Consider the following 15694-nt stretch of genomic DNA (forward strand, 5'->3'; position numbering starts at 1 on the left):
GTAAAACATGACTCCCGCGATAAAAAGGGCTTGTGTGCTCGGCAGGGGAGGGTGGCGATGGCAATAACATGTTTATTTTCTCTGGGAAACCATAAAAATAACATTGTTTTCTTTCTACTCGTTCGTTTTAATCCAGAGAACAGCATATATTCCACTTCCCTTGGAAAAGGAGCAGCAGCAAACTGTCAGTTTCCCTTTTTGCTACCATGGCCCTTGTTCCACAAACCTGGTTCGTTAGAAAAATACGAAAGCCAACAGAAACTGCTGAACAAGTGCCTCACTGATTCATTTGTAGACAGAAAAAAAGAAACAGGCAACAGGGAACTGGCAGCAGAGCAGATATTAATAACAACTGTTTTGCAACTCACTACAATTGACTGCACTAATTATTTAACAAAAGGCGCACCATAACGACTCTGGTGGTGCTGAGCAATGCCTTTATTCCTCCCACTCAGGGCTTGTTTGAGTGATGCTTGGCCCCTTTAAATGAACACATTTCAGTTCACCCGGAACAAAGGCCTTGCTTAATCTTCAACAAGTTGGACAATAAAGACGTGATGCGTGTCGACTCGGTCACGACAAAAACGTAACGGTAACTTCAAAAAGCAAAAACAATGTAACAAGATGAAACTATTGACAATTTCGGTTAGTCCATTCATCACAATGTGAAGGGCAGTTGCCGTTAAAAAAAGAAATGGTGAGATGTAAACAGTCTCCAGTCGACCACGTGCACCGACTAATTTTTGGTCTAATATATTGGACACTCTTAAATCAAGTCCTCAACTGTAATTTAGGCCCTAATCCCTTAACAGTCCCCCTAATTTGTGCCTGCCTGGTCCTTCACAATGTGTTATTGCCTTCACTACCTTACAAACCAAATATACCATTCTTCTTAAATGGGAGCAGGCCTCTCCTCCATCGCAGGATAGTTGGATCCGGGAAGTTCTATTATGTATCGAGCTCGAAAAGTTAAGATTTGTCCTGAAGAGTTCCTTGAAATCCTTTCACAGGACCTGGGATCCTATGCTTAATTTTATCAACAACTCTGTTTCACTCAAAGACGACAGCGATGCCTAAACACGTGAATCAAGTTTGAGTTTGTCTTCCCCCAATTTTATTTTTATTTATACATTTGTACATATTTATTTATTACTTACAATTACTATCATTTATATAATGATTTTGCCACTCTTGCTCTGGTAGATATTCTGTTTATCTCTGTCAGATCCCTAGGAGCAGCTTTAGTGGGAAGGACGGGTTCTAGGGGGGCATAGGTGGCTTGAGGTTGAAGGGTTAGGGGGTAGATGCAGAAGCACACTTTTTATTGTCTCACTTGAACAATGTAATATATTTGTGACTCTACAAAATGCAATAAAAAAAGTTCAGCGGAAAAAAAAGAAAAACGGTGCAAACGTTACAAATGGAGGTTTTGATACACTATATTGCCAAAAGTATTCACTCGCCCCCCCCCCCAAAATCACTGAATTCAGGTGTTCCAATCACTTCCACGGCCACAGGTGTATAAAACCAAGCACCTAGGCATGCAGACTGCTTCTACAAACATTTGTGAAAGAATGGGTCGCTCTCAGGAGCTCAGTGAATTCCGTCTGGCAATCCGATGGGCGAGTCTGGGTTTGGCGGTTGCCAGGAGAACGGTACTTGTCTGACTGCATTGTGCCAAGTGTAAAGTTTGGTGGAGGGGGGATTATGGTGTGGGGTTGTTTTTCAGGACTTGGGCTCGGCCCCTTAGTTCAAGTGAAAGGAACTCTTAATGCTTCAGCAGACCAAGAGATTTTGGACAATTTCATGCTCCCAACTTTGTGGGAACAGTTCGGGGAGTTTGGCCCCTTCTTGTTCCAACATGACTGCGCAAAGGTGCACAAAGCAAGGTCCATAAAGACATGGATGAGCGAGTTTGGTGTGGAAGAACTTGACTGGCCTGCACAGAGTCCTGAGCTCAACCCGACAGAACACCTTTGGGATGAATTAGAGCGGAGACTGTGAGCCAGTCTTCTCGTCCAACATCAAAACAAACTGCCCAGGAGTGCCCATATTTTTTGCTTACAACTATATGCATGTTCTCTGTAAAACACTAAAAATATGTCTTCACATTCTCAGAGGCCTAAAAGGAGAGCAGAAGAAGCAAAAAAGTGAGCCTGAGTGTGCAGAAAATTCTACTCCTCTAATCTACATATCATGTTTATTTAATGGTGAACTCCTTCACATGCATAATAGATGAGTATGATTAACATGCTGATGGGCAGAATTTAATAAGACATAGTGAAACATTTACTCCAGCTCTGCTGCCTTAAGTGCAGGCCTACTGCATAACTGAAAACTAAAAACATAACATAGTGATTGGCTTATTAGAGGCGTATTAAATAACTGGCACCTCAGAGCGTTTCTGACACAGTCCTCACTAAGGGCTGAAAGTAGGCTGGCATTGTCCTCATGGTCCACAAATCTTATCCTCTCAGTATCTCAATGGGTTTTCTTTTCTGGAAACGTATCTGTCTCGTTCCGTGTGGGTCGTCTTCATTGCTTTGTCCCTAAGGCTACGTTCACATTACCAGTTTTAAGTGGCACAAATCCGATTTTTTGCCCTAATGTGACTCAAATCTGATGTTTTCAGGGCTGTGTGGACATGCAAATCTGATCTTTTCAAATCAGACCTGAGCCACTTTCATATGTGGTCCTAGATCGGATACGTATCTGATTCGTGGCCATGCAACCTTAAATGTGATGCTCAGATTGGAATTCATGTGCCTTTTTCCACTGCATGTGCGCCATCATTCAGCGTTACCATGGCAGCAGCGCCGAACAGCAGTTAAAGCCTGTAAACGGTGGAAAAGCAAGACATCTCACCCTTTTCGCCTTCGTCTCGCTCTAATACTGAAGCTGAGAGCTGATCAGAGATAATTATCTTCGTAGTGAAGCCTCGTTCCGCTCGTTAGTTTGTTTGCTGATGATGCACATGACGCACGTGATTCACTCACGTGACGTTACTGAGTAGGATGTGCGCATGTGGGTCACCTTAGGACACCAGTTCGTTCACATTAATGACAGATTTGAGTCACTTACCTAAATGAGTGTGAACTATCCTGTCAGAGAGATCGGACTTGAGCAAAAAATCGGATTTGAGCAATGAGGCTTGTAATGTGAACAGAGAAAACGTAGAATCCGGGAAAAAGTACTTACCTTAGTACCTTAGTACCACATAGTAAACACACTTTAAAGGTCAACCTTCACATTTCTAAATCATACCTCAGGGTTTAACCAAGGCCTGACTAAGGAAATGAAGCCCCATTTACATCTTCTGCTCTTTCCACATAGAAAATCCATCATGCCGCCACAAAACACAAGCTGTTTTTGAGAGAACAGTGTCATATTTAGTGTCCAATTTACACAGCTTACTCTCAATTGCAATCAATCCGCCGAGAAACAACCAGCGTCTGAAATTCGCTTCTTTAGTTTTGCACTGAAGCCACAAGGCTAACGTTGCTAAAAAGTAATAGAAGCTTATGATCCCCAGTTAGCACTGTGCAAACTAACAAACAACATAATGCATCTCAAACAGACCTGCTACACAGTTTTGGACACTGTATGATATACTATTATCTATAAAATGGACAAAAGGTATACTGCATAACTAAAAATAGCAAAATAAACAGCTGCCACCTTTAAGCTTGAATGTTACACATATATCTATTTTCACTGGATAATACTGTCATACAGTGTCAGAAGTCACATAATCAAGTCGATTTGAGCCTGTTTACAGCTTAGATTAACATAAGTCTAATGTCCAGACATGACCAGGCACCACCCCCACAAAAAAGGAAAAAAAATTAAGCTTTTAATGGTATTAACAACAAATCAATAAACATACAGATCACATTTTTCCCTTTCGGTTTCTTTAAATGTTTAGTGTGTAAACCTGCAGCCTGCTGTTTACAGAAAGACTGTTCCACTCAGCATTGATGGCTTCAAACAGTTGAAAAACAAAGCCAAGCTAGTTTACTAGTTTATGTTTAATACAGGACCAAATATTCTCTGATAAATCTGGACCAGGCAAAACCATCAGTAAAAACCATTAAATTTTGGTCCGTTTGTTTTGCACGGAAGTGTACATGTGTGATAAGTGGTCTCTGAGCACCTCTGAACCTGTTGAGTGATTTGATCGTAATCCAATTACAATGCATGCTGGCTGTGTTTACACCTGGCTTTTCATGCCGTCAAGTGAAATCCGTACGTAATGCGATCACCAGAATCGCACGCTGATGCAAGGTGTAAACAGCCTCCAAGAGATTACTTAACACCATGACTGCTTGAGGCAAATGTGTGAGGATTTAGGAATGCAGTTCGTACAATGCCAATTGGTGGCATTTAATCTACTTGTTAGCTACATTAGCTTTGCAGCACCAGCACAGAACTAAAGAAGCGAATCTTGAACACCAAACGTCTTGGCTGGTCAAATAACTGTGGGATTACTGTGCAAATTTGATCCGTTAACTGTGTTTTCCTTTGAAAATTACCGTTTAAAAAATAATGGCTAAAAGTGCAGAAAAGTTGCAAAGAGTCAGACATTTTCTGGAAACAGATGCAGCTGGTGGAAGCAAGAGAACAGAAAAGTAATATTTTTCTGGCAGCACCACAGATGACGGAGCACCCCTGGGCAGCGAGTGTGGGTGTAAATCTCCGAGCCCGAGTTTGGACGGGGCGCGATCTGGCCTGCTGGACTGGAAGCATAAAGTCTGCTACCGACAGCCACCACAGAGAGCCGGTCCTGCTGCGTGATCTAAGCGTGCCCTCTCTCATTTCCCTGCTTTGACCTATAAACCTCCCACCCCCCACCTCGATTGCGTAATAATGTCAGCATTTAGCAGAAATACTTTATGTAACAAAGAGCAGACCAGCTGAGCGAATCGCTTGTCCTTACGCTCTTTTCTCGCTCTCGGGCCACCCAGGCTGAAGCTCTGGCCTTATCCCGTTATTACAGAAAGCGGGGACAGCGCGGCTCTGCTTCGCTCTGCTTAGCTCGGCTTTCATCAGCTGAGTGGACACAAAGAGAGCTGCTGGACCGCTGCCTGGTCACCGCTACAGCAGAGGCCTCATCATCCTGGCCAATCAGAAGCCCTGGATGGACGTGTGCGGGCTGCAGATGGGGCACTTGTCTCAGCACTTGAGCTGGAAAGTTTCTTTCTCTGCCCACTATCAACAAATGAGAATGTTGCTCTGACAGCAAAAGTTCACCTTAACATACAATTTACATGGAACAACACTTCTTTTTTCTGACATCTGATTAGTTGGGACAGACAAAGTAGTGCAACATTAAAAAAATCTAAGAAAAACTATGAATCCAATGATTAGTAAATCAACATTTCACACACTGTACTGTACTAAATCAAACTCAACAGGACCAACTGTGATTTCTTTGTAATCAAACATGCAGCTGGGATGTGGATTTTAAGTACTGACTTTATCCACAACACGCTCAGAAAAGCATACTGTGTATATTAATATCCAAGCCCAACATATATTTGAGAACTGGCATCTGTATCAGACCTAAGCAGTTTAGGCCCATTGGGTTCGGACACATATTTCAAGCTCTGTTTTGGGTCACCAAAAAAGAATGTGGGTTATATTTCATGATTCGGCATTCACCAAACACACAAATAACATTTTATCACTATCACTTCTTACTCTGAAACATTATTGTTAAAGCACTTGAATCGTTGAAAAAAAGGTGTGTATTAGTGAAATGAAAAAAGAACCATCTACTCGCAGGACCACCTGCACATTAATATTTTAAACAGTCTTGTGCTCACAATGTACGCTACGGCACAGAGCTGACCGCCTCTCAATATAAAATCTTCATGAAAATTGCTCGATTACAGTAACACTAACGAAAGCATACATTTAGTATCTCAAAACATGCTTGTTCTGTTCATCATGCCACGACTGATCTATTGCTTTCGTCACATGCTAAAGCAACTGTCTGTAAATGATAGTATCCAAATATGAGTTGTAACACAGGCACAGGAATCACAGAAAAAACTGCATGGATCCTGCTTTATTTACTGTGGCAGATTATATGGAGCAGAATTTACCAAATGGCTTGTTTTGTATTCAGGCTGCACTGGAGAACAGCTCACACACTCATGGAATACAGAGCAGGAACACGAGCAGAGCTGGACATTCATCATGTTCGGTTTCAGTTTGTAGCGCTCTGAACTCCAGGCAGCCGCCTGCCACAATATTATTACTCTGGTTTTCAGGATGCTTTGATGTGAAGGTAGTATTTCAACTGCACTGATTTTGGGGCATCAGAATTTATTATAATTGATCATAACATTCAACAAAACATGCGATCCCAGAATAAAATTCTTGGGCTACCATCAAACATGAATAATCAGAGAAAACAAGCTTAGTGAAATTATGTTTTCATTGTGTATTTTCTACTACCGTTTAAATAGTTTCACATTTCTGAAGAGGAATTCTATCAATTCTTCAAAATTTCTGCACTTCTGCAGTCATTAAGGCGTAAACAAAGTCTGATGTGAAAAGTTCCATTCCAGAGAAACTTCTTCCTATTTCAGTTCTCTTTACAATGGTAGTGACAGGAACTAGGGGCCATATCTACAGCGAACATATAAGTTTTATATATAGTTTATATATATGATGTTTATAATAGTAAATGGAATTCTGGACTGATATCTGATATTCTTCTTGTACATATTTGGCGAAGGCAACACGGACACTTCTAAAAATGTAGAAATTAGAGATCAATCCACCTGGATTAGCATTATCCAGATAAGTAAAATGTATTTGCATACAAATTATTAAATGGAGATACATTTCAGCACAGCAGCCCGTTGTCGCCTAAACAAGCTGCTATTCCAGAGTCCAATAAAATGTCAGTTTGAAATATGAGCCAAATTGAAACGTCTTTTTTTTTTTTTTAAAACAATTAACCATTGACACCAACAGGATTTTGTTATCATTGTGTTTGCCTAGTAGAAAGAGTAAATCTGAGAGTTTTCTTTGGGGACTACATTGCATCACAACACCCTTCACTACCTAACCACAATGAACGTAGGAAAAAAAATAACATATTTAAAACCAAAACCTTTTAGTAATTTAAAGCAATGTAGGCATCCGTGTATTCACAGCTATTCTATGCAATAACTTTGTGATGCAGCTTTCAGAGACAATAAGCTCTTCCGACGTCTGATTCTTATCACAACCACTGTGAACAATTCTGAGAAGAACAGTGCATTTCACCTCAAATCACTCTGACTGACCTTGTTTAGATCTTAACCATTAAGCAAAAATGTTGAATAAAATTCAGTGGAACACCTGTTTAAAGTCAGTGTAAACAGGAAATCATAACGCATTATCCTTTCGTATCAGGCAGGGTCTGTGTTTTAGCTGAATGTTTGTGATGAAAGGTGTTTGGAGGGGGAGGTGAAAAGTGACTATTATTTGCTATTTTATTCCGCCTGCTGATGCACGGTGAAAAAGCCATAACTCAGGATTTCAGAAGCAATTACAAGCAAAAGCAAAAGTCATTACATTTTGATTGAAGCTTATGGGTCTTTGAAATGACTTCAAAATTAAAACAGAATCATCAAATTGAATCAAACTGCAATGAAATTTACAACCTCAAACCCCAAGCTGTTTATCCATGACTTCTGATCTTTTCTGTGATAAACACTGGTCATGTTTCTTTGCCCTCCTAAACAGTAAAGCGTCACAAAAAGCACCTAAAGTATTTCAACAGAACAGCAGTTCCTCCTTACCTTTATGACCCATCATTACAGCCAAATGAAGAGGAGTGTTTCCTGCAGAAGAAAAAACAGAAGAGGGATGAATAAGCACTCAGCCCACATACAACTGCTCCATGAATCAGTACTCTTTAGATACAAACATGGATGAAGTTCACCGAACTTAAAAATAGCTTTAACAGCAATCAGGCCCACAATGATGACTGCATTCGGCCTGAATTCTGAAGAAGGCTCCGCTATCCACACAGGAGAAGCCTTTTTGTTTCTTGTCCCCTCAAACACGTTCGCCACTTTTTACATTTAGCGAGGCAGCCGAGGAGTTGCTGTGTTAAATACTACATGAGGTGGAAAACAAATAATTCAACACTTTGTAAGTCTACAAAGTGGCTCAAAGCAAAAAATTGCCATGACCCAGCTTGGTAGCATGGCCTACACCAACGCAGGCCATGAGTGTTCAAACATGAAAATAGGACAGTTCCACTTGGTTTGGTGTTAATTATTCCGTTCTAGCGAAACTTAAAGTAAGACTTGTTCTCAATGGGGGTGAAAAGAACTAGATGATTATTCTCAGGGGTACATTTTGTTTTTTCCATCTGAATTTACATGACCAAATCATAAGGCAAATTATTCAGTAACTACATGAGATAAATGTAAATTTTTATTTTATTTATTTATTTTGCTAAAAGCTCCCCTCAAATTAACAGAACATGTGTTTTATGATCGTACACATATTGCTATATGCTTACAATTTACTGCTGAAAGCCAAAAATCTTAGACACTCTTTGTATTATTTTATAAAAATATTTTTTACAAAGTAAACCACTGAAGAGACGCCGTCTGTTTATAGCTTATAGCCCAGATTTGTGGAAAAATGGGTCGACTTTCAGTAGACAAAAAAAATCTCAGCTTCTCTTATTATAGTTCAGCTTCTTCTATTATAAGGGTTTAAAATTACATTACCCATCTATTTGACTGGAAAGAAGACAGTTACAGCTCTTACACGACACCCACTCTTTGAATGTAGCTTATGAAATATGAAAGTTGTGAAGAATATGACGAAGTGTGTTTTGGAACCACCGGTGGTCCCAAGGAGTTGAAAAGGTTAATGCCTCTAAAAGCTACCTCACAAACAGTTATTACATGAAATGGTCATGAATCTGCTGTCTGGTGACTAACACACTGTTTTATAGCAGTTTTGAGAGAAGGTTTTGGCCTAAAATAAAACAAGTATTATTTTACCATCATCAACAATACATAAACACATGTAGATTTACTAGTCGTTTTGTAAAAACGGCCTTTTTTGCTTTGTGGAAATACTGAAAATTAGTAGACACCTTGACAGAAATTGCACATCTTCAGTGTGTTTGCCTGAATAAACCTGTAAAGGCTTTTCTTCAGCTAATATTCATAACAGAACTGAGGATGTTCTCTAAATTGCATGTCCTGTGTTGGCCAGAGTTTGAAACAGGCTGGCAAGTGGGTGTGAGGAAACAAATTCATCATCTGAAGAGCTTACATACTTGGCATCTGATGTTCACTAGTTAATTAAAATCACTAAAATAGACATAAGAATTTAAGCTTGTATGAAAGAATTTACACTTATGAAAACAACCCACTATAAATGACCCAACCAAAATCACACCTTGTGAATATTAACCTGTAAAACCCTTACTAAGCTTATGTAGTCAGTGTATTTAAACAGACACTGGTGGATTCGTTTGCTTGATGTGGAAAGCCATGATTCACAGCCACATGCGCTGTTATTGAAGCATTCACAGCAAGGCTGACCATCTTTGCTGCCAAACACTGGCATTGTTGGACCCATGCTAAAGAGAATCACCACAGAAAAAGTAACGGCACCGCACAGAACGGTTTTCAGTAAAGTGCTCAATAATAAGAGCTTCAGTCAGCCGTGAGCCCAAAATGTTCTTAACGGACTGCATTATTCAGAAATTTTGAAAACATGGTGGAATTCCCTTTTAAGCCTGAGTGACCGTATTTCTAAAACCACCGCGAAACAGACATGTTTTAACTTTACTGAAGCACGAAAACATTCACTGAAAAGTTTTCTTGAAGTTAGAAACACACATTTGCGGCTAACAGTGACTAAAAACCTCTCAGAAACGAAGTTAGAGAAGTTAGCTAGCTAGTTAGCAACGCGTTAACATGCTAACGCTAACTATCCTACCAGCCTCGTAGCTGCCGAGTTACGGCTGTAAACATAAAGAGCTGAAGGCCAAACGGCGACAGCTGAACAGCCCGTCCCGTAAAACTCACCGTGAACGTCTTTCTGTGCGATGTTCTGAGTCCGAATAAGGGACGACAATCTCCGCACGTCTCCTTTAAACACACATTCGTGAACAGGAAAGTCCGCGCCGCTCCGCGCCACCGGGTTTTTGTTTTTGTCATCGACGGTCAGCGGAGCCGTGGTGGCCGCGTTGTTGGCGTTGATCTGGGACTCCCGCTGCTGGGACGGTGATCTAACCAGCTTGTGGTTGCTGAAGATCCGGTTCGTTCTGCTTTTGCCTCCGCCGCCGCCGACACCAGTCCGGGCGGACGACGTGAACGTCCCCGTGGCCGCCTCCTCGTCCGGTTCCAGCAGATCCTCCTCGTCCTTGCCCGGCTTGTGGTCCTTGCGGAGGGAGCGGATCTTCTCTCCGGTCATTTTGCCGAGCGAAGCGAAGGGCGCGGCGGGCCGAAGAGCGCGGAGGGGCGACGCCGCCGGTGGATGGACGCGCAACGGAGCAGCAGCAACAACAACAACGGCGGCGGCGGCGGCTCGCACACCATGAAAACAGCCGAGCTGGGCGAGCGTCAAAAAACACCCCGGCACGGCATTGCTTAACCTTACTGACTGACCTACGATAGCGTTTCCCGACGCGCTGCTCCCGCCGCCGCTGTCATGCTAAAACCGACCGATAAGGAAGAGCCATCTGCCGTTTTCCGCTCGTGCTCTCGCGAGAACTAGTTGGAGCTATAGCGCCCCCTGTGCTGTTATTTTGAGTGTGCACCGAGCTGGACGGCCGTAAGGGAGCAATTCATTCAGAAGTGATTATTCTCACTCCTCTTACTGCCTTCTCTTTTATCCTTGCTCCCCACGCCCTGCTCTCTATTACTCACTCGCTACGCCACATTCTCCACTCTCTACTGCTACTGCTGCACAATTACTGAGACTTTTACTACTCCTGCTCTCTACTCCTCACTTCATATGCACTACACCAAACTCCCTATATCCCACTCCCTACTCTCCACTCCCTATTCTCACTACACTCCACTAACTACTCTCTACACCCTACTCACTACACTCCTTACTCTCCACTCCCTATTCTCAGTACACTCCTTACTCGCTACATCCCACTCCCTACTCACTACCCTCCCTACTCACTACACCCTACTCCCTATATCCCAATCCCTACTATCCACTCCCTATTCTCACTACACTCCACTAACTACTCTCTACACCCTACTCACTACACTCCTTACTCTCTAATCCTTACTCACTACACTCCACTCCCTACTCACTACACTCCACTCCCTACTCACTACATTCCTCTCCCTACTCCCTACACCCTACTCCCCACTCTCTACTCTCTACACATTACACTCCACTCCCTGCAAAGGCTTTCAAACCTCTTTAAAAGACTGACCTGAACTAGTTTTACAACGTCACGTGTATGAATAAATCCCAGAGCCTTATTACAACTAGACAAAGATTTATCATTAGACATTAAATTAATAAAATATAACTTTGCATCATACATCAGCTATCATGATAGTTCTACCTACAAAGTGCCCTATCTTGAGTAAATGAATGCTGTATGTTAGGTGTTGTTAATTAATGCCATTGTGGAATTTCAAAGTGTGACAAAGTGTGTCACATGGCATTAGAACTATCAGAAGCCATCAGCTGCTGCCACCTAGTGTGCTCTGTGCTAAATGAATCACTTGGCTCATTCGGTAATGGAAAATACTCTTCACATTACAGGGTGCTTCCTGTTTTACAAATGTTGTATTAAAAATCTGACATCTGAAGCCCGAAATCTGTAAAGCGAAGGAAGTTTGTAGTGGATAAAGTTAGTGGTTGAACAAACATAAAAATGAAGAGTGTGATGAATCAATCGTCGTGATTCTGTTCGATTTTCAATATTTTATGAGTTAAAATGGTTTGACTCTACAGAGCTTTAATAATATACTACACAGCCTGTCCTGGCTCAGGAAAATACAATTTTCAGTTTGAAACGTTTTGCAAAATAGTGATCTTATAAAACAGGACAAGTGAACTATTAACAATTCCAAAACCTGAACTCTTACAAAAGTTATATAATGTCTCCATTTTCAACTCACCAAAACATAAACATGTCTCAAAAGCGCAGTTAAAATATTTGTAAAATATATGATGAGTCTGATACTAAGCATGAACTATAACTAGGTCATCATTTTAGTTATTTCATGTTTTGTGGATTTCACAAACGGCGGCAAATGAAAAGCGGTGTATCAGGCATACAGTTGTAAATTTGAAAACGCTGATCAGAATGTGAATCTTTCAGATTTTTTGATAGTGTATTAAAATCATTACACCCTTAACAAATTGTCTAAAGCAGAGCTGCCCAAAGTGGGGCCCAAGGGCATCTAATTTGGCCCACCGAAAAGTTGCCTACCCGCCCCCCCCCACTCCCTCAGCCAATAAGAGTATGTGAGTGTATATTTTTTAATACAACTTTTTGCTTTTTAGCTTTTTAATTTTCTTTTAAAACTTTGTTTTTAAAAGTACTTTAAGTAACAAAACATGTAGCAGAATGTGATAAAATAAAAATGGAAAATATCTCTGACCCTACATATACGCCTATACTGCCAAGGTGTGAAAACTAAAAAAGCTAACAAATTGCTAAATAACTGTTTTCTCTGTTTTGGCCTTCTACACACATTCCTCCCACACAAAATGTCTAGGCACCCCTGATCCAAAGGGTCACTCCTGACACTTAGCTACTGTTGACATTATGGCCATGTCCTATGCTACAGTCTAGTCCAGGGGCGTCAAACTCAACCACCAAAAGTGCCATATTAAAAAATATCAACAAATCCATGGGCCAGAGAATGCCTATGTTTTTATTTCATTTTAAAATAACATTTTGCAATAAACCGAACTGACCATTGTTTATTCAAGATACGCAAAAACTGCAAAAGTAAAATATAGGCGCTTGTAGTAGACCTTGAAATATTCTAAATTTAAATGTCTCCAGGAGCTCAGTCTTTTAAACCTACCTATTTGCTTGAACTAGACACCTGGCATCCTTTCTTTGCTGCAAGTTCATTAAGACTTAGGCTCAATTTCTGAGCTGCTGTTAAGTGTTTATATTAGCTGAACTGCAGTTAGCTGTTTGGTGATATGACTGGTGTGAAAGTGTGTAGAATTGTGTAGAATTGAGTTGTAACTGCTGTCCCACAGACTGTTGTTGGGGTAGGAGAGTCAGAGAGCGCATTAAGTTGCAGTGCATGCTGGGGACTGTAGTGCAGTGTACTGTGAAATGAACTAATATTAATAGAAAATTAGGATAGGATTGTGTGGCGGGACTGATCTGGTCCATGGGCCTTGTGTTTGACACAGGGGTCTAGTCTAACTCTCTCTCTCACTCTCTCTTTTCTTATTTCAATTTATAAAATTATAAAATTCCAACAACTATATACATTCTGACAGGCAGCAAAGGGGGTAGAGAGGTGGCCGGAGAGGGCTAGTTTTGCTAGACAGTACAAGTACAGCAACACAGCACCACAGAACAGGCAGTGGAGATTAATCATTGTAGACAAATTTATTCATTTGTAGATGTAGTGAAAACATTTTTTCCGTTATATCTATTTCATTTACTAAATCTATCCAATTATTCTATTAAAGGACAGTCAGCAAGGGAGCAGTGCCTAGTTATGTTTGCTTACAGGTACCCCAAATAGGCATTTATCTGACCCTTCAGAAAGTAAATCAAAATCCCTCAAGTATAATTCACTGAACTGAAAGGTATTTCAGGTTTAAATCTGTCCATCAATGCATTATGTACTTCCATCCAAAAATGCTTTACTACTGGGCATTCCCAGAATATACACTCACCCAGCACTTTATTAGAAACCCTTGTATACATGTTCACTCATTCAATTATCCAGTCAGTCAATTGTGTGGCAGCAGTGCAGTGCATAAAATCATGCAGAAATGGGCCAGCAGCTTCAGGTAATGTTCACATCAGCCATCAGAATGAAGACCAAAGTTGGTCTTAATGATTTTGACCATGGCATGATTGTTGGTGCCAGATGGGCTATTTTGAATGTTTCTATAACAGCTCATCTCCTGGGATTTTCATGCACAACAGAGTTTACTCAGAATGGTGCGGTAAAAAAACAGACAGATGGAAACACCCTTTTGATGAGAGAAGTCAACAATTCAAGCTGTCAGAAAGGACACAGTAACTTAGACAACCACTCCGTACTACTGTGGTGAGCAGAAAAGCATCTCAGAATGTACAACATGTTGAACCTTGGGGTGGATGGGCTACAACAGCAGAACACCATGTCAGGTTCCATGTCTGTCAGCCAAGAACAGAAAGGTGAGGCTGCAGTGGTCCCAAGCTCACCAAAACCAAACAGCTAAAGACTGGAAAAACATAGCCTGGTATAATGAATCTCAATTTCTGATGAGAAACACAGATTGAGAGATCAGAACTTGGCACCAACAGTATGAATACATGGAGCCAACTTGTTAATACCAATCAATCATCGGTTGAATGTCACAGCCTATTTGAGTACTCTTACTGACTGTCTGCATCCCTTCATGGCCACAATTCACCCATCCTCTAATGGCTACTAGTATGATAATGCACCATGTCACAAAACAGTCCTCTCAAACTGCTTTCATAAATACGACAATGAGTTCAATTTTCTTCAGCAGCCATCCAGTCACTGAAACTGAATCCAATAGAACACCTTTGGGATGTGGTAGAACGAGAGATTCACAGCATGAAAGTGCACCTGAAAAATCAACAAGAACTGCATGATGCAATTATGTCAACATGGACCAGAATCTCAAAGGAATGTTTCCAACATCTTGTGGAATATATGCCATGAAAAATTGAGGCCATTTTTAGAGCAAAGGAAGGCCCTACCCAAAATTAGCATAGTGTTCCTAATAAAGTGCTCAGTGAGTGTATAACAATGGTGGGCTTCCTGACTCCCGCATTCACCTGCATGCCCTGTAACATGCACTTTATGTTTTGGAGTAACAAAAAATGAATAAGACACTTGCATCTGAACTCCTTCTATACATGTGAATTAGTGTACTTCCATTAAGAGTCACATTATTTTGACCACTCCTCATTTGAAATGTCAAAACCTCTTTCTTTTTATTTATAATACATAGTGAGGAATGGGATTTGTTCATTATGAAGCCTTTAGACAGTCTAGATATAATGCCTTTACTTGATTCTGTTCAATGTGCTCCCGCAATTACTTGCAATATTGATTCATTCATGTCGAGTGTTTCATTTTTCATTTTGTAATCAAGATAGTGGCATATCTGGAAGTATCTATGAAAATCTTGTTTTTTCAGAGCTTTTCTCTCAAGATTTGGAAACAATCCGTTTTTAACAATCTGTTTTCTGTTAATGAATCAATTGTTGTTTCTTCTTTAGCGCTCCAGGTTTTAAATCTATAGTCCATCAAACTAGGTTTAAAATCTACATCATAAACACACCATCTAAATATTCTCAGTTTGTCATTCATATTCCTCTTCAACCTTCAACAAGGGGCATTCCATCCACAAATATTCTCCATTCTTTAATGCCAAGTACTGCATGTATTGGATGATCATTCATCATTGACAATTCAACATCTTTCCATCTTGCATGGAAATCTGCATTGCACAAATTAAT

General features: G+C 40.7%; 1 protein-coding gene across 1 annotated transcript in view; it reads right to left on the reverse strand.

Moving 5' to 3' along the window:
- ankrd13c (ankyrin repeat domain 13C) overlaps positions 1 to 10733 on the reverse strand; it is a 46154-nt gene extending 35421 nt beyond the window's left edge. The window contains exons 1-2 of the mRNA XM_036586077.1: positions 10062 to 10733; positions 7800 to 7841 (exon numbers count right to left, since the gene is read on the reverse strand). Of these exons, the coding sequence (XP_036441970.1) occupies positions 7800 to 7841; positions 10062 to 10449 (430 nt within the window). The 5' untranslated portion in view covers positions 10450 to 10733. The remainder of the gene's footprint in view (positions 1 to 7799; positions 7842 to 10061) is intronic.
- Positions 10734 to 15694: the final 4961 nt, after the last annotated feature.

Source organism: Colossoma macropomum, unplaced genomic scaffold (genome assembly GCF_904425465.1).
Source record: "Colossoma macropomum unplaced genomic scaffold, Colossoma_macropomum, whole genome shotgun sequence".
Classification (NCBI taxonomy): Eukaryota; Metazoa; Chordata; class Actinopteri; order Characiformes; family Serrasalmidae; genus Colossoma; species Colossoma macropomum.